General features: G+C 50.0%; 1 protein-coding gene across 1 annotated transcript in view; it reads left to right on the top strand.

The window, feature by feature from the left end:
* The window catches only part of VAPB (VAMP associated protein B and C), an 83,540-nt gene extending 81,099 nt beyond the window's left edge, over nt 1-2,441 (top strand). The window contains exon 6 of the mRNA XM_007951502.1: nt 2,283-2,441. Coding sequence (XP_007949693.1) covers nt 2,283-2,441 — 159 coding nt within the window. The remainder of the gene's footprint in view (nt 1-2,282) is intronic.
* The last annotated feature ends 17,388 nt before the right edge of the window (nt 2,442-19,829 follow it).

Raw genomic sequence — 19,829 nt, 5'->3', positions numbered from 1 at the left:
GGTCACTGTGAGTGTCTGTCAGAGACCGGGTGGAGGGTCCGGGGTCACTGTGAGTGTCTGTCAGAGACCGGGTGGAGGGTCCGGGGTCACTGTGAATGTCTGTCAGAGACCGGGTGGAGGGTCCGGGATCACAGTGAGTGTCTGTCAGAGACCAGGTGGAGGGTCCGGGGTCATTGTGAGTGTCTGTCAGAGACCGGGTGGAGGGTCCGGGATCACAGTGAGTGTCTGTCAGAGACCGGGTGGAGGGTCCGGGGAGTGGTGTCTCAGCACACTGTGAAGTGGTGAGCAGGCAGGCAATGGGAAGCTGTCAGAGTAACATGAGGCTGAGATTTGAGAAGAAGGAGAAACTCCAGTCTAGCTTGCTGATAGAGCCTTGGCCTTGGCTGTTGCAGGGGCAGGTGTGTGGGGTGTGAGGGAGCCGAGCTGCACTGCCTCTGGCTGGGGTGGCCTGTGCGTCAGAAGCGACGCTAGTCAGCCTGGAGCTAGCTCTGGGTGTGTGCAAGTCACAGCAGCCCAGTCGGCTGCCACGCCTCTACGACCCAGTCTGTCTGTCTCAGGCACGATGTCGGACAAAACGTTTCTGAACTCCTGATTATAGGACCTTCTGTCACAGCTTACATTTTTAGGCCAATCTGGTCTCTCGATCTTGATGGTAGACCCGGAGCGTGTAATAGGTTTTCTCCTTCACTAGCAGAACCCCGGGGCAGAGGGTCGGTCCCTGCCTGCTGACTGCTCCTCCCCTTCCCTTCCGACAGTGGAGAGGACAGGGCAGGGCCGCGTCTTCTTCCTATCCAGTAATCTGCACTGACTTCATTCGCTAACTTCTCTTATGTGGCGTAAATGGTGAGGTTGATGCTTTACTTCTTGGCTAAAAGTCTCAGATGTGCCTGAAGTGCGTCTGAGTGTATTTCTCCTCAGAAATGGAGTTCTTTGCCCTTTAAAGCGATAAACAGGTAGAAATAGCTTCTATATAAACCCAATAAAATAAAGTGTACTTTGCTGTGCCCATTTTTTAATTTAATAGCATGACCCCAGCAGTTTATCACTGTGCAGCGATATTGGCCATGGCCCACAAGCAGACGATCTTAACATACTATCAGACCAGTCTTGATATTAGGAGATTCTTTAGCCTGCCACACACTGATTTCTTGCTTTGTATTGGCTTATTTTTTTATTTGACCAACACGTTTACGGAGGGTCTGCTGTGTGCCAGGCACTGTGGGTACTATGTGTGCAGTCTGAAGGAGCTCCTGATGATGGGCTAGTGGGGAGACAGAAGAGCGCTTCACAGCCCAGAGTGATACCGGCCAAGTGCCCGGGAAAGGAAGCTCCTTGGTGGCTCTCGGGCCTGCCAGCCCTCAGGGAATGGGAGTGGATTGAGGGAAAAGAAGAGGAAGTAGAGCAGTGACTGGGCTGGGCGTGAGCGGATGGGCTAGTTAGCAGCAGTCTGGCTGGGAAGATTGGGTCAGGGCAGAAGGGCTGAGATGAAGGCCATGGTCAAAATCTGGGCTTGGCCTCTTGGGCAGTCTGAGATCCATGGATGTTCTGGTTCCCTAAGTGGCTTGGTCAGGTCTGCAAAGCCATTTGCAGGTAATTAAGGTAGTGGAGTGGAGGCAAAAGGGGAAAATGTTTCCATTCTTTATGCAGTAAAACATGGCCAAGTATCTTTGTAGTGTGTGGCAGGGTGGTGTGGCTTCTGTAGTGGGAAATCCAGGTCTTAGGAATGTTTGACATGAGTGTATCAGACTCAGTCACATGTTAAACCTGCTCCAAACACAAGTGTTCAGTCCAGCAGTCTGCATGTAACTAAGTACCAGCAGTGCACAGAGCGGTCCATGAAGGCTTTCAGGTCTACTGCTTGTAGTTTCTTTGGAGTTCTGTATTTGTGCATTGGGAAATGCATCATTTGAAAAATTGATGACTTAATTAGAGAAGCCCATTCAGTTGAGGCAGGAAAGACAGGGTCTGAGTGGGATGTAGGTAGGTGGGTGGTGGGGCTGAGGTTGCAAAGGGCCTGATTGCCTGGGATCCAGATACGCCATGAGTCACGTTACAGGAAGGTGAGCAGTGCGTCAGGCAGGGAGACAGCAAGAGGCGGGGCCTCTGGCAGCAGTGTTCTGGAGGGCTTCCAGCCCCCTCCCCCGTAGGCATCCACGTCTCCATTTGCAAAGTGAGGAGATTGGACTATATCATGGGGTGTGAGTCTGGGGCAGAAGCAGCCCCCGTCTAGGTGGGATGCCCGCTTTGGTGCCTACGACTGAGATGTGCACTTGTTCCCACAGGAGGAAGATGGCCTTCGGATGAGGAAGACCGCCCAGAGTAACAGCCCTGTGTCTGCACTCGCCGCGGCGGGGAGGGAGGAGGGCCTCAGCACCCGGCTCCTCGCGCTCGTGGTCTTGTTCTTCATCGTGGGCGTCATTATCGGGAAGATTGCCTTGTAGAGGCCACACATGAAGGATGGTCCGTGGATTGATGGGTCTGCCGCATCATGGGATTCAGATTTATCATAACCATGTGTACAAAGAAATTAATGTATGACAGCATCTCCAGGTCTTGCCTTTAATCACCCCTCCCTGTGCACACACACACCCAGATATAACGTAATATAACAAGCTTGTAGAAAGTTTCAGATGTACAGTAAATGATTCGGGGGAAGAACGGTCTTTAGTAACTGACGAGGGGGACGGGATTCCTGCCACAGTGGCATATTGTAAATGTCATTTGAAACCTTGTAGCCTTGGCACATGCCGCTGGGTCACTTCTCTTCAAACAAGACACTTCCTCGCCAGCCCAGTGCCGCCCTGGGGGAGCAGGAGCCCACGGTGGGGAGTGTGGTCACCTCCAGCAGTCGCCCACACGCTGCTTGCTCACTGCCGAGGCTTCTCACTGCGGCTCCGAGTCTGTCCAGGTCCTCAGTCTCCTGGGACTGACAAACAGAGTCGGAAGCCTGCAAGAATTGCACGGTGGCAGCAGCAGAGGGGCTCGTCACGAATGGGAGGTGTGCACTGAGCGGCTGACCCAGTGCTTTGGAAATGCAAGTCAGGGCTTTGTTCTCTTTGAGGGACCAAGCTCCACTGCTGTTGGTTCATGTCGTGAAGTCAAGCTGTTACCCAGAGATGTTGAACGCATAGTTAACTTATTTAATGTATCTCGTCTCATGTTTCCTTCATGTCACGAGAGTCTAATGAGCGCCATGGTCTCAGCATCACCCCTGCCGCCCCGCGCTGTGGGTGCGGCTGGCGCTGCTGCTGCGGGAGGTGAGACGCTTGCCCTCCGGCGCGTTCTGGGCGCTGGGCGTCCGTGGGAGGTGGGGTGCACGTGATGCCGGCACACAGCCGTCGGCGGGCGCTCCCCTTGTAGCGGAGAGCGCCGTCCCGGGAGGGAGGCTCTGCGCAGCAGCGGTCAGCGCTCCCCACCGTTCAGTGGAGCTGAGGAGCGGGGGCTCTCAGGAGATGGATCCGTGCTGGTTCTGCCACCCCGCCTGCCACTCTTCAGCACACTTGCCCCAGGCCTGGCTCTGGCCGGCCTCACTCTGGCCCCTGCCTGGAATCGGGAAGAGGGAGTCAGGCTGCAGTGCTTAGGGGAGAGGGGAAGCAGCCTGGTGGCCCGCACGCGTGCGGGGGTGGCGGGGCAGGGGAACGGCTCTTCAGCCCATGCATCCGTCGGGTCCCAGTTGAGAATCTGACTGCGAGTTACTTTTATGCCACAAAAGGCCGATCCGGTTCTGTTTGACTATGTAGCATCTTAAAAAGAAAAAGAATATTAAAATAAAGCCCCCAAATCAAGAATGCTTTTGTCATTTTGTCACATGCGCTGTGTGGGGGGTAATACTATCATGGTTTTATCATCGTTGCTTTGCCATTGGAAAGTTCATCGGTTATGATTCAGCTGTACATGCACACGTGTGTTGTTCTGGTTGGCTTCAGCTTAGTATGAAAATACCGCTGCACATCTGCACACCATCCCCTGGCCCTTCCATCGCCTGCCCCTCAAGGAAAGGAAACGTCTCCTGGGTCGAGGAGCCCTGCAGAAGAGACGAGTGAAAGGGCACAGAGTGTGGCTCCAGCACGGGTTGGGTTTTAAAAGACAAAGGCCACCAGGAGGAAGATAGTTCTCGGGAGACCGCTATCAGGAGTCAGCTTCTTCAGCCCCTGGCTGGGCTGCGTGGGCTGGGGCACAGTTCTGCTGGTCTGCACCGGCTGGGTGGAAGTCTGTTGCTGGTCTAGTCAGTAACTTCCTGTCTTCATGAGCACTGGGGACTGGCAGTAAAGGTCCAAGACACCACTTCGTTCTAAACACTGAACTGCTTAAATCGCATTGTGCAGACAGATGGGGAAGGCCAGGATCTTCTCCAGGTGGGCCCAGGTACTTGGGAAAGGGAGGGAAAGACTGAGCTGGGAGGCACATACCTTCTGCATTAACTCTCTGGAAATGGACCCACACCGTCCCATGTGTCTGCTTTTCTGCAGCTTCTAGAACCTCACAGCCTGGGAAGAGAATGGCTAGAAGGGCCTCCACACATTATTTAGGGGTGTAGTGTAACCCCGTTACACTAGAGCAGGGTCAGCCAGCTTTTTCTTAACAGGCCAGATAGCAACTACTTTAAAGGCTGTTGTGGGCCACAGCTTACCTCAAACCACCTTTCAGACTGGATGACAAGCATCTATGCTCTGAGAGTACAGCCAGCCACGGGTGTGGCCAGGTTCCGGTAAGATCTCATCCACAAAAATGATGAGGCCCTTCAAGCCGTCATTTGCTGACATGGCACTAGTGATGATGTTCGTCAAGAGTTGGCCTGGGGACCCTGCTTGGTTCTGGGTCTTTGGAGGTTTCGTGCCCACGGAGAACAGGTGAGCCTTGCGGAGGTGGTAGGCATTTTGGTTGCCACTAGTCTCCGATTTTAAAACCCACAGTTGTCCCTTCTCAGTAGTCATCCTCTGAGGACTTGCGTCTGCAGGTTAGGACTTGAGGGGCCTGTGTTGGCTCGTGGGACTTCTACACTGGAAGGAAGGTCACAGGAGCCTGGGTGCTCGGAGGAGGACAGGGCTGGAAAGGCTGGTTGTCCTTGGAGTAGTCCCACTCAGTAAAGGGAGTGCCGGGTGACGAGTGGGAGCAGGCATTGCTGACATTCGTGGGCTGTGGGAAGAGCCCCCACCGCATTTGGGGTGCCTTTGGCAAGAGAGAAAAATGAGAGTAAGGTAAAAAGGTGGACATGTGCGCTCACCAGTGACTGGGACTGAGCAGACCTGGACTGTGAGGCCGAAGCTGTGAGTGTGTGTGTGTGAGTGTGTGTGAGTGTGAGTGTGTGTGTGAGTGGGTGTGTGTGACCGTGGGTGAGTGTGTGTGAGTGGGTGCATGTGTGTGTGTGAGTGGGTGTGTGAGAGAGTGTAAGAGTGTGTGAGTGTGTGTGTGTGTGTGAGTGGATGTGAGTGTGTGAGAATGGGTGTAAGAGTGTGTATGTGTGAGAGTGGGTGTGTGTGAGAGTGGGTGTGAGAGTGTGTGTGCGGGTGCATTGGACTGCTTCCTGCCTCTTACTCCTGTGTGTCTGCGTATGTGTGCAGGTGTGCATGAGTATGTATGTGTGCGTGTGAGGGGGTGCAGTCGGGCTGCCCCCTGCGTCCTGTCCTCTCTTGGCTCCTGTGTGTGTGGGGTGAGGGAGGCTGCCCCCTGCGTCCTGTCCTCTCCTGGCTCCTGATTTCTGAACGCCTCCCCGAGAGGAGCTCTGGCTTTAGAAGTGGCCACAGAGCTGATAAATGCAGATGAGTGCAAGCAGAAACAGAATCGCGGACATTTTATTGATTGAATTTTTAAGTTGATAATTTCAGCGCCCTTGGCACAGTACGGAACGTCTTAGTAAACAAGACAGCGGGCCCTTCTGGTCTCGGTCTGAGGACCCAGCTTTCCTCTTGCCCTACTTTGCATGTTTTCCCTCTGCATCCCCTAAACCGCCGGCACCAGCAGTAATACATACTGATCAAATCAAAATTGATTTTTACCAGTAGATAGTTTATGCCTAGAGAGGCGGCTTATATGTACATAACACAGAAGGGGGAAAATGAAGAACTTTCAGTGATCGTGCAGACCTAAACGCTCGCCAGCCAATCCCAGGCACGGAAGTGCTGTCGAGCCCTATCGCGGCGGGCTCGCAGGCGGCGCTCAGTCAGATGCACTGAAGGCAGCGGTGGCTCAGAGCTCGGCAGCCTTTCAGATTAGCTTGAGAACCAGCCGTCTGCGCGTCTGTGTCTAGCGTCTGTGCCACGTGTAAATAGCTCGGCATTTTCTAAGTGGTGCCTGTTTTGCGCACACACCACTCTCTATTTGCAAACTCATAGTCAACGCCAAAGCACAGTGCCATTTGTCATTTTCACTTCTCTAACAAACTGGCCCATTTACAAGTTTCTGGATATGGTTTGTGCAATTCTAAAGAAAAAACTAAGCAAGATGGGGCTTGGGCTTCAGTTACCTTGGACACTTGACTGATGTTCAACCTAGAGACCTAGGGTGGAGAGGCCAGCACCGCCCCCTGCTGGAGAGGGCAGTTCCTCGAAGGGCATGAGGGCGGGGCTTGGGGCCAGGACTTGCCTCCCGCCTGGTCCTTCCCCTTGAGCCTGTCTGGTGGGGGAAGAGGAGGAGGAGCAAGTAAAACGCTACCACTAATGGAAAGGAGGAGACCTATCCCAGTTAAACTTTGGGCCACGTTTGCTGGTGCTGAAAGGGAATGCTTTTGGAGGCCAGCAGAAACGGAATTGCGTTTAGAAAGTCGCTCGCAAAGAGGAGCTGCATGACCCCGGTTGCTGGCACGTCCTGTCTGATGGGGGCCTCCGTCTTGAGTGAGGCCCAGAGCTCGCGGAGCACTCAGGCCCCTGAGGCTGGGACCCCCCAGGGTTTCCAGGGCCTGATTGGATTTGGGGAAGACTTTTAAGTTATTTTTGGCCCTCCTCAGAGTTGCTTGGACAGGAACCTTTCACACAAAGTGGCCAAGCCGCCTCTCTCGCCCCAGCTGAGCGTCACCACAAATGCCCGAGGGCAGGAGGGCTGTGTTTGGCACGTGAGGAAAGGGAGGCTTGGAAGGTTAACTGGGCCACTTTCTGGAACCCTCCTTTGGAACGAAATCAGTGTTCGAGGGGGCGTGCTGCGAAAGCCTAGCCCAGGCACTGGCGCTGTTGGCACTCAGAGGTCCCCCAGAGGGCTGGGGGTGGGGGGCGGGCAGACGGAGCTTGTGATGGCGGCCCCTGCTGTGTGTGTGCCTAGGTCCCTCCCTCAATTCCTTTGAAGACGGCAGACAGACTCATCACTCTGGGAAACGACACGCGCTTGCGCCGGGAGTGGGGCGGTGTGTGCGCGCGCTCCCTTCGCGCGCGCCTGCAGGTCTCTGCTCGGTGGGGGGTGTGTGTGTGTGTGTGTGTGTGTGTATGGGGCTACTTTATGTGGATGCTTCCATAACTTGTAACTTAAACGGGAAGCCAGGGCAGTTCATTAAAACCGGCTTTATGCAAGTGGCCTGCCGGGATCTGAAAACAGCCGAGCGCCCGGCTGGCGGCGCAGGCCTCTGTGAATTAGCGCTGTGCTGCTCCGGGCAATCAGCAGAGCGCCGGGTCACAGGCCACCCTGCCCAGAGCATCGGCTGAGAGCGAGCTTGGGAGGCCTGGACGTGAATCTGCGGCGGGATTCACAAACCCTTTCACTCCTGCGTCCATATCCCCCTTCGCTGTGTACTGAGCGCACGAATCCTACATGCCTAGCGCACGCATCCACCCCCAAGAGCATAATTAGGGGACGGGAGGTCACCCACCCATGTGCCGAGGCATCCAGACCTCCCTTGGTGAGTGCAACAGCACTTCAAAGCAGCCGTGGAGGCCGGATGAACCCCGACGCTGACTTCCCTGAGACCATCTCTTAACCTTAAGCCAAAAACTCCCCCTCCAGTCTTCTTACAACCCAACAGTAGGTTAGTTTCACTAGTCAAGCATGTCTGCCTTGAACGCTGGGCTCTTTTCAGATCTATCTGCATAGGATCAAATTGACAACAGCAACTGGAAAGGTGAGAGAGGAACCTTAGGGGACAGTGAACTTGGTCCACGTTCAGTCCACGGGGGAGGAGCCACTCCGGGGCGGAGGGAGGTGCGAATGGTGGCACAACTTGAAGGGCGTCATCAAGGCCACCCAACTGTACGCGTACACAGTTGAATTGGTGTGTGTGGTGCTGTGTGCATTCTCAACAGCAACAAAAAGTACTTCTGATTTTCATCACAGAGGTGTATTTAAAAATTTTAAAGACACCAAGGCACATAAACAGTTGTGTGTCATAGTTAAAAGGGAAACCAGTGGAGGTCAACAGAGGTGGTCTCAATGAGTATCATTACACCCGATTTTTTTTCCCTCACGGGATTACTTCATTAGAAGATGCATCAAATCTGTAGAAAAGAAAGAATGAACCACTGACAAAATCCAGCTCTTATCTCCCGCACCGTAAATATTTGCCATGATGAGACCTTGGAATGTGGGCATGATGCAGATTGCTTTGATTGAAAGATGTGGGCTGAGTGAAACAGCACCCTGGGTGATGGTGTTCCGCGGGGAGGTAAATGCTGATCTTTATTTTCAACCCGGGAAACATGAATCCAGAGACGGTGGCCGATCACACCTACTTTATTAGACCATGAGGCTGACATGTATTTAATCATTTGTCGAATGGATGGGGGTGTAGGGAGGATATGGCGTTCTGGAACCCGGCCACAGCTTCTGCCGGGGGTGGGGGGACTATGCCCCGAGAGTTTGGTCCCCCCAATTCCAAAGCCGGGCCTGGTCGAAGTAGAACAGATGACCTTTTACTTTGGTCTCCCTTCTGAAAATGCCCACTAGGGGAGATGAATCAGGTCTCTTAACACCATTTCATCAAAGCTCAGTGCTGATCAGAACACATGGGGAGGATTTCCAAACTGGACTGCTGTCTCACACATCTTTCCCGAAAAGTGGAGTGCTGGTTACCAGTCGGTGGCCCACTTGCCTGTCTCTGTCTTGTATTTTTCAGAAATAAAGTCAGCTGTTGCCCTCTAACATGGCATGGCGGTCATTAAAAACATAGACACATAGAATTTTTTTTTCCCATTGCATCTTTTCCTTGGCTGTAGAGGTCAGAGTTTATTGTCTGTAATGCTGAGGCCGTTTGGACCTGCATGGCGTTTTGTTCGTCATCCACTCACCTACTTAGCAAACCCTTACGAGGCCCCTTCCTCAGGCCAGGTCCTGTCTGGAGGGCTGAACAGGTCATCAGTGGCAGTGGTCTGGGTTAGATGTGTTTCGTTCACAAGCAGCTTAGTGAGGTGGCTCAAGTTTGTACGTGGAGAGGAAAACGCAAAATACATGTGGTTCTCATTTCTATTGCTAGCGTTTCCTTTTTAAAGGCCATTTATCAACTGCTGCCATTGGGAACTTCCTATAAGGAAGAAACGCGAACCCGTCTGTTTAAATGTTCCCTTCTCCTCTCTCCTCTCCTAGCAAGAAACCCCTGCTGTAATGCATGCCCTTCTACCCTGATTTACATTTTTCTCCCTGTCTGGAAAAAAGATCTGTGCAGTCGGTGATGTGTTTGTATTCTCATTTCAATGTATGCTAACGTTTTGGAAATTGAACATTCTAAGAGCTGCGTACCAAACAGTGTTTCTTTTCTGCTCATAAGGTTTTCCCTGGCCAATTCTTTCAGAAGTGGATGGCCTCTTCCTTCTTCCTAGTCTGTCTCAGTCTATAAACTGGGCTGTTTCCTATGCACCAGGTGCATCTCGCTGGGTTTTAAACACCAGAGGCTGAGCCTCTGGTGTTTAAGTGAGGATGACTTAAGGCACCTACCGATGAAGGTTGAAGAATACAGTCTGCAGTATGGATTACATCTCAACATAAAGAAAACAAAAATCCTCACAACTGGACCAATGAGCAGCATCACAATAAATGGAGAGAAGATTGAGGTTGTCAAGGAATTCACGTTGCTTGGTTCTACAATCGATGCCAACGGAAGCAGCAGTCAGGACATTAGACGACGTGTAGCATTGGGAAAGTCAACTGCAAAGGAACTGTTTCAAGTGCTGAGGAGCAAGGATATCTCCTTGAGGACTAAGGTGCGCCTGACACAAGCCATGATATTTCCAATCGCCTGGTATGCATGTGAGAGCTGGACAATGAATAAGGAAGACCGAAGAAGAGTTGATGCTTTTGAGTTGTGGTGCTGGCGGAGAATGCTGAAAGTACCATGGACTGCTAAAAGAACTAACAGATCTGTCCTGGAGGAAGTGCAGCCAGAATGCTCCTTGGAAGCAAGAATGGCCAGACTTCGTCTCACCTATTTTGGTCATGTTGTAAGAAGGGACCATTCCCTGGAGAAGGATGTCATGCTTGGTAGGGTGGAGGGTCGACGAAAGAGGGGGAGGCCTTCAAGGAGATGGATTGATACGGTGGCTGTGATGATGGGCTCAAGTATAGCAGGGATTGTGGGGCTGGCGCGGGATCGGGCAGTGTTTCGTTCTGTTGTGCATGGGGTCGCTATGAGTCGGAAACGACTCGACGGCACTTAACAACAACAACAACAACAACAAGAGCTGCGTTAAACACTTTTGGTCTTGTGTTTTCTCCTTTATGTATTTTAAGTTGTATCTCCTGTTTGGACACGGAGGTCATTTGCAGAGCCAGTACACCAAGGGCTCCTTCCCATTGTACACTCCGGTTAGCTGATTGGTCGTAAATCCATGGCTTGACGGCTGACGGCACGTTTCCCGGAGGGAAGGAGGTGCGATTCCGCAGTGTCCAGATCGAAAGCCATTCATAGCATGTTTTCACATGTTCCATATCAGCCTGATGAAACCTGCCCTGGCCAGGCATACACTTTTGTTCTCGCTGTCTCTGGATTATATGCAATAAATTCTGTGCTCTGAATGTATTCAAAGGATGCTTGAGTGTAAAATGATTTTGAATGGATGGTCTAAGAGCATTTAGCTGTGCTTCAAAGAACGTGCTGGAGCCCATTTCTTTATTTTTTCACTGCTTCTCAGGAGCATGAAATTGGTTGAAATGAAAACCATAGATAGTTTGAGCCAGAAGTCAGACTTCGAGACGACTTAGGTGTACTTCCTCTTTTAGTGACTCAGACACTTAGGCCCAGTGAGCTCAGCCTGGATGTAGGGACTGTGTTGGGGTGTTTTCCTGCTGCGGAGGCACTGCCACTGGCCGAGAAAGGACCCACCAGGGTAAGCTGTAAGGAGCTCTAGTGGTGTAGCGCCTAAGGCACTTGACTCCTAATCAGGAGGTTGGCGGTTCAAACCCACAGCCACTCCGCAGAAGGAAGATGGGTCAATCTACTTCCGTAAAGATTTACCACCTCAGAAACCCAATGGGGGTTGCTGAGTTGGAACGAACTCAATGGCCGTGAGTTTGGTTTTTGGTTTGAGGGTAAGTTGTCTCCAACTATGAAAGGCGGGTTCCTTCTGTCTAAGGGTTGGTTGACAGTTCTCCATCTCATGATCTTGTTTTATTAAAATGTTAATGAATTTATTTTAACTTCTTTTGGAAGAGTAACATGTGCAACTAGTAAAAGTTCATACAAACCCAAAGGATTTTAAAAAACCAAACCTACTGCTATCGAGTTGGTTCCAACTCATACTGACCCTGTTGGACAGATTAGAACTGCCCCATAAGGTTTCTAAGGCTGTAAATCTTGGCAGAAACAGACTGCCTCATCTGTCTTCCGCTAAGTAGCTGCCTGGTTCAAACCTAGCAGCCGAGTGCCTTGACCATTGTGCCACTAGAGCTCCTGCACTGAAAGGCTATACAGTACAAAGTCAGTTTTTCTTCTTCCCCAAATGCACTTCCCTTGTCCCCTTGTTGTCAGGTGTCCTTGAGTTGGTTCCACTCATAGCAACCTCATGTCCAACGGAATGGAACACCCCCTGGACCTGCACCATCCTCACAGCAGTAGGTGTGTTTGAGGCCAGTGGTGCCACCACTGTGTCAATCCATCTCATTGAGCGTCTTCCTCTTTTTTGCTGACCTACTTTGCCAAGCATAGTGTTCTTCGCCAGGGACTGGTCCCTCCTGAGAACATGTCCAAAGTACATGAGATGAAGTCTTGCCATGCTCACTTCTAAGAAGCATTCTGGCATTCTCGAGAAACACCTTGAATTTCCCATGTCTTGTTGAAGACCCAGCTCCTCCATGTACACACGTCCATGTGGCACAGCCCTGTGTCTTCTGGGACATAAGTGGCACACATGCTATACACCCTGGCATGAGTGTTGCTCTTTTGACATAGGGCTGTTTCTTGGATGTCGTGTCAGCACACGTCATGCTGCCATCATCCGTAAGACTCTGTAGGTTTCATCTGTGTGATGTGCCCATCATTTTCTTGACCAGCCATCTACTAAGGTGCATTTAGTTTTGAGTTTGGCTGCTACGCACAAACCCATTCCATTGAGTTGATCTCGACTCCTAGTGACTCTATAGGACAGTGTAGAACTATGTCACAGGGTTTCCAAGGCTGTAAGCTAACCACAAGGTTGGCAGTTCAAACCCACCAGCCACTCCTTGGGAGAAAGATGAGACAGTCGCCTCTGGAAAGATGTTTAGCCTTGGAACCCTGTGGGGCAGTTCTGTTCTGTACTATAGGATCGCTATGAGCCAGCATCAGCTCAGTGGCCGTGGGTTTGGTTTGGTTTTTGGAATCCTTATGGAAGCAGACTGCCGTATTTTTCTCCCATGGAATTTCGAACCATGACCTTTCAGTCAGCAGCCTCGCCCTTAACCACTGAGCCACCAGGGTTCCTTAATACAAGGCTACAGCAAATACCCCTCTCCAAGAACAAGGACACGAGGGATCCATTCCCAGCTGTGGGATGGCTGGGTCAAAGGGTGTCTGCACTTTAAATTCTGTTAGCTGACTTTCACATTGTTTTCTCGGGAGCTCATACCACCACATCACACTGAGGGGCCTGGTTCCCTACTCCTTGGGCAGCCTTTGCGCTGTCTAACTTCTCCATCTTTGCGTATCTGAAAAGTGGACATGGCATCTCAGCTTTGATTTGCTTTTCCTTGTGTGAGGCTGAGCTGTTCTTCCTATGTATAAAGGACATCTGAAAACCGTCATGAAGACCTGGATTGGAGGGAGTGAAAGGAAATAAAGTCTTACCCCACACACAAGGCTGATAGCAGAACAGCCAGATGAAGATTCTAAGAACATATGTTAGAAAACATGCAATTAAGAGTGTGGGAATAGTAATTGACATTATTTTACTAATAGGACAATTACTTGCACCCAAGCGTATAGAAACGGGTTGGGTGGGAGGACACAGTGAAGTCTGTATGGCCAAACTAATAGAGCTCTGGTCCTTGGTCTGTCCTGGCAACCTCTGTACTGCAGTAGTCTAAATGTGTTTGTGTCCCTCTTGGTTCTCAGGGGGCCTCTTGACCGTGTGTTCACAGAGAACATAGCTGAGGCGCTAGTCCGCAGTTCCATCAGGCCAAAACCTCAGCATCTCAGACCTTGTAGAAGAGGGACTAGAAAACAGTGTGGTCTGGAAGGCTTAAAACCCAAGCCATAAACGAGGCAGCTTTCTAAAGGTCAGAAAGAGCCTTTCTGAAGAAGTCACTGTACTTACCCGCCATTATCTTTTGTTAGACGATAAATCTGCCACCCAAGAATCTGCAAGAGCCCAGAAACTGGAAAAAACAAAACAAAACAAAACAAAAAAAACCAAACCCACTGCCATCAAGTTGCTTCCAACTCATAGCGGCCCCCATTGGGTTTCCAAAGCTGTAAATCTTTACAGACGCAGACTGCCTCATCTTCCTCCTGCAGAACAGCTGATGGGTTTGAACCACTGACCTTAGGATTAGCAGGCAAATGGCTTACAGAAACTGAAAATACCCTCCAGAGTGGCACTTGGAGTCTAGACGTTCTCTCTCTCTCTCTCTCTTTTACGTAGAACTTCTGCTGCTTTCTTTAGCATGTGTGAGCATTATAATCACTTCAAAGAAAAGAAATACTAACAATTTGAAGAAACACAAAATTGGTGGTATGTACTTTCTGAAAATGTACCTTTATGCTACTTCAAAAATGCTTAAACAATGGAGATGGGAGGAAGTTCAAGATTTTGTTTTGGGGTAATTAGGTTCTTTAAAGTCAAGCTGCTCTATTTCAACCTCTTCCATGTAGTCACACTGCTAGTCCTAAAAGTGGCTCCAAAATACAGAAACTGTTTTCCACTGGCCATGACAAAGCCATCAAGGACTGTTCATTCAGTTGATGTGTGAGGGCCTCGTGGCCCACAGGCCTTGGCCCAAGTTTTGTCCCACCTAGAGCACTGCCATCTGTGTGCCCTGTAAGCTCAGACATTGTGGGGGAGCCCCGTTTGTACAGACACAAGTGCTATCTTCTCCCATTAGCTGTGACGGCCTGCTCTTCTGAGCTCTACCTACCCCATCACCCTTAACCCCCAAAGCACTTGTAGTCTTCTTACCATAGCCTACTCTTTATTGCAGTGAAAGCATTACAGGGAAAGTTCTAAGGTTTGTTGTAGTTGAATTTAGTTTTGTGGGTTTTGTTTATTGTTTTAATTGTGATTTGGGTGAAAGTTTACAGACCAAATTCATTTTCCATACAGCAGTTCATACACATTTTGTTTCATGACATTGATTGCAATCCCCATAATATAACAGCTCTTTTCCCACTTCCTCCCTGTGGTTCCCTTTCCCCTGTGTCCTTTCCTATGCATTCCTGCCCTCTATGCTATCTCCCTGTGCAAATGCTGCCCTTCTGATCTTCCATGGTTGATTGTTCTAAGGAGTATGCTGACCTGGTATAAATGTTCACCTCTTACTCCTGTCTATTGTTTGGCTGGAAGCCACAGGAATGAGTCCAATTCCAGGCCCAAAGGGTGACTAGGGGTCACAGTTTTGGGGGTTTCACCAATCTCTGTCAGACCAGTAAGTCTGGGTTTTGTGGTGGTCTTTATTTTTTTTACCAAAGCATTTCACTTACATAGTGTAAAAAGTCAAGTGGTTCTAGCAGGCTCATAATGAAAACCAACACTTCCCAGAGGCAGCCATTTTAATACTTTGAGCTGTTTCTTCTGGTTTTAACATCCATATTTCCAAATAGCATGGTTTTTCACTTACAGATACTATTTATTGACCTCTTTCTAAGGAAGACAAGGATTTAGCTTTCTTAACCCTATCCCAAGCACTTATCTCCTTTTATCTCATAATTTTTGGCTAAATAGGTACATTATTAAGACTAATACAATATTATTCACAGCTGTACCTTACAAGATGTGTTCTATGAATAAAATATATTTCATTTTTATACATAACTCTTTGCTTGCCCTAACTAAATCTCAGTTTCTTGTTTGCTTAATTTCCTATGTCTCCATTATCAATTCAGCCCCAAACTCTGACAGAAGTGCAAATTTCCTCCATACATTCACATATGGTGTAATCTATGATTTTTGTTTTTCATAGACAAGTTACTCTTGGGGCCCCCTTTCTCCTGCTCCTCTTTGGGTTGAATGCTCTCTAGATCTCCTGCATAGCTCATACCCCAGAAGGATCCTTCATTTACTCTCATCTTGGGAATTCCCTTTGCTCACTTCTTGGATGGATCCCCTGTTTTCTGAATTCTCTTTCTTCCTCTTACACATCTTCATTTTGAGGAGCACATCTTTTAGCTGTTTCTGAGTAAGGGGTATGTGGGAGATAAGTTTTCAGGGAAATTACACATCTGAAGATGTTCCATTGTACCCTCACACTTGATTGATAGTTGTACTGGGTATAAAAGCCAAGGTTGAAAATCATTCTGAAGATTTTGAAAGCAATATTCCACTGACTTCCAGCTTCTGGTGTTGCTATTAGGAAATCTGGTCCCCACCCCACCCCCTGCTTATTTTTCCTTCTGATTTCTGGGAAATTTCTTCAACTTTAGTTTCAACTAAAGTTTATTTTTTCTTTCTTTCTGCTATCATATCTATAAGTTTCAAGAACTATTTCTTTTCCATTTAATGTTATTTGTTTATAGCGACCTACTCTTTTTAGTTGTATAATGTTTTCACTGAGGATACGGATTATATTTTGGTGGTGGTGTTCTGTCCCTTGTATCATCTGCTACCTACTAGTCACATTGGACTAATTTTGGTCTCTATCATGTTGGAGCCTTTCCTCAAATGCCTGGTAATGCTTGACTGTCCTTATGTACTTGTGGATGAAGTACTATAAAAAGCTCATGGGCAACTGTAGGTGTAGATGGAATTTGCTGAATGGTGGATTTCTATGAAAACCAACCAGGTAGAGACCTAACAGACAGCATCCTTGGGGAATTTCCAGCTGTCAGTATCTGTAGCTGGTTTAACTTGGGCTCCCAGCTCCAGAGAGGACTTTTCCAGTGTCTTTCCCAGCAGATCATCCTCACCACCAGCTCACTAGACCAAATGGGAAAGAGGCTGGGCAACCTCACTGTTCACTGTGGAGGATTTTATTTATTACCTGTATTTTTAGTATGATACCTTGCCCTGGGCTGTCCCCAAGTCCACAGATCCTCTTGTTGGCCTTTTGCTCTTTTGTAGAGGTTAGGGATAGGGTCTGGAGGTATAACTGCTCCTTTCACAGACTTCCCGGTGGTCTTCTGTTTTGGGCCCCACTGCCCCTCTGCCCTCTGAGGAGGCTGGGAGCACCGATTCCTCAGCCTTTCGTGGTGAGGGGATCTGTGGAACAAGGGGACTTGATTCTGTGCTCTGCCCTCAACCAACTTACCAGCATCTTGCTTTCAGCTCTTAGCAATCTGCAGTCACAGTTTGCCCATAAACTTTTCATGTCCTGACATTTTGTGTGAGCAGAATTGTCTGCTGTGGTGTCTTGTGTGCTGTGCTCGCTTCTCCTTTTCTGTTTATCCTTGTGATTGTGGGCCTCTTTCTCCTTTGCCATAATTGATGAGGTTCAGAAGGAAGTGGAGGCAAGAACCAGTACTCAGGAGATCTTCCTGCCAAGGCACCCAGCCTATTGCCTGGTGTGTGGTGGGTGCTCAGTAAATACACTTAGGTCTTATTCAATGGACACAGTTGATTTTAATAGAGGTAATGACAACCTAAATTTATAAAAGTGTTTTTCATTATGAGGGGTTAATAAGCACCAAACATGGGAGTGGGGGTAGGGATTACCGAAACCCCTCAGAAAGAAATATTCCATCCCTGGAAGAAGAATCATCCTTGTTGGAAGTTGGTTTGTTTCAAGCCATTCTTCTTAGAGTGCCTCACTGGTTCCTTTTGGACTGCTTACTAGTTATGGTCCTTCCAAGTGCTGGGGCCAGATAGCAGAGTCAAGGTCATCTCACTGATGAAGAAACTGAAGCCAGCAGGCCCCAATGTTAGAGATGGAAAGTTGTGGTGCCGAGTGAGGCTGAGCATCCCTCCGGTTCCCTGACCTCTGAGGGTTTGAGAGTGATTCTTAGGGGGCCCTGTGCCAGGCCCTGTAGGCCTTATTTGGGGACACCAGTTGTCCCCAGTGCCCTTCAGAGGTAGCGATCCTCAAGTCCCCAGCTCTGGGTTCTGTTCTGCCCATTTCATTGAAAATAAGTAAATAAATAAAGCAGTACTACCAGGATTCCAGGCCAGTGTTGACATGATATAGTTGTCACTCAATGCTTGAGTTCTGAGCCTCCTTCCAGGACTCAACACACATTTATTCACTGAATCAGCATTTACTGAGCTCGTCCTGGGTGCTGGGTGCTGCTGCACTGCATGCCAGGGTGCCCAGTGGGGAAAAAGATGGACAGACAAGCCCTGCTGCCAAGGAGCTCATCTTCTGGAGGAGAGAGATGGACAACAAGCAAGGAAGCGAACCCAGAGGATGTTTTTGGTACTGCTAAGCGCTATGGCAAAAACAAAGGGTGCTGGGATGGGCATTGTGGCAAGAGGGTGCCTTCCTTTGGGGTGGCTGGGGACAGCGGGCTGGGAACTTAAAGCTCAGATTCCATGATGGGACAGACAGGGGGAGGGACTGTCCAGGCCGAGGGATGAGCTGAGAGGGACCAAGTTGGACGGGCCCCACCCTGTAGGGCCAGGCAGCGGTATGATGACACCACTGGGACTGGGGTGGTGGATGGTGGTGGAGAGGGGGTTGGAGGACACTTGCTGGACACTTGCAAGGTTGCTTCTTGGAAACACTGACAGGTAATTTACACTGTCCTCACATTCACTTAACGGGGTGATGTGTGAGAGAAGGAACTGGCTCTCTGTCACTTAAGGCCATCAGGAAGGAACGAAGGGTCCCACACTACTGCCCAAGTTCAGCTCCTAAGTGGGAGCAGCCCCCCTTCAGCTCCCGTCTGTGACATTCACGGTAGTGAAGGGCCCTGCCAAGGCCTAATGAGATTCCAGTCTGCGTCAGAGAGCTCTGCTCCCCCGCACCTGAGTCACCGGCTCCCGGGAGAGGGACCTGCAGACTGGCCAGTGTCTGCCGAGTGAACGTCACCGGCTGAGACGCAGTTTCTCAGCCCAGGAGCACCACGGGGGATGAAACACGTCCACTCAAAAAAGCAGAGAAATAACTTCTTTTGATAAGCAGCCTCTGCTAGTTAATGGACCTCTGAGAGCTGTGTACAATTTAAACTTTTTATTTTTAAAAAAAACAACCCACAGCTCATTTAATCTTCTAGGAGCTTGAAATGATCAGCTGCGCAGGTTTGTGTGTGTTTCTTTTAAACGTGATTGAACATACCATGGAGAACATTAATTTTGTTTTGTTTTGTTTTGAACGAGAGCTGTGGACTTCACTCTCCCCTCTTTTGACGAAAGCTATTTTGTTTTCTGTGTACCAACTGAGGGGGCGTCAGACGACACAGGGGCCCTGTCCCAAGCGTCCACACTCCTTGGCCCTCATTCCAGCCCAGAGCGGGAGGAGCCCTGATCCACTGCCCACAGGAACGGGGTGCTGCCCTTCCTCAGCCTTCTGGTTTTCCTTCACCCTGCACTAAGTCCAGTCAAGGGGAGACCAGATTGAGCAGCTAGGAGCCCAGAACCTTCTCTGTCCCTAAACACCTTCTGATTAGAGTTGCAGTTAAGGAATCTGTCCTGCCGGGGGCCTGCAGGCATGTGGTCTCTGCCACCTGGAGGCCGGGGTTTCAGCTCTGCAGCCAGCTCCTTCCCGACTGCGTGGCTGTGGACAAGTCCCTGCTCCTTGGGAGCCTAAGTGTCCTTGTGTGCAGGGTGTTGAGTCCCACACACCCTCCTCGTGTTATTGGGCCCCCAGCATGATACGGCAGACCTGGTGCATGGCAGTGATCTGGTCACTGATTTTGCTGTGGGGACTAAGTGGGCTTACGGGTGTCTGCCGATTTGACAGGCGTCTACCAAGTCTCTGTCATGATGTGGTAGCGACTCCTAGAGCTTACGTCCCAGGAAAGCAAAGCAAAACCCAACCCACTGCCGTCTCATCGATTCTGTCCCTACAGGACACAGCAGAATTGCTGCACAGGGTTTCCAAGGCTGTCATCGTCACGGAAGCAGACTGCATCCTCTTTCTCCCATGGAGTGGCTGGTGGGCTCCAACCACTGACCTTTCATTTAGCAGCTGAGCAGTTAACCACTGTACCACTAGGGCTCCTTGACAGCAACGAAGAACCACTGAAAGAGCAGGAAACAGTGATGAGGTGGCGAGAGGCAGGAGGGCCAGGGCATTCTGCTCTGGAATCTGAGGGGGCGAGGGGTGGCCTGAGTCCTGAACGAAAAGAAAGAGCCGGGCTTCTGGAGATCAGGGAAGAGAGTGTAAGGCAGTGGCCCCGGCAGGTGCAAAGGCCCTGAGGT

This window comes from Orycteropus afer, unplaced genomic scaffold (genome assembly GCF_000298275.1).
Source record: "Orycteropus afer afer isolate SDZICR_OR568_19922 unplaced genomic scaffold, OryAfe1.0 scaffold00295, whole genome shotgun sequence".
In the NCBI taxonomy this organism is placed as follows: Eukaryota; Metazoa; Chordata; class Mammalia; order Tubulidentata; family Orycteropodidae; genus Orycteropus; species Orycteropus afer.
This window is presented reverse-complemented; position numbering and strand designations above follow the sequence as displayed.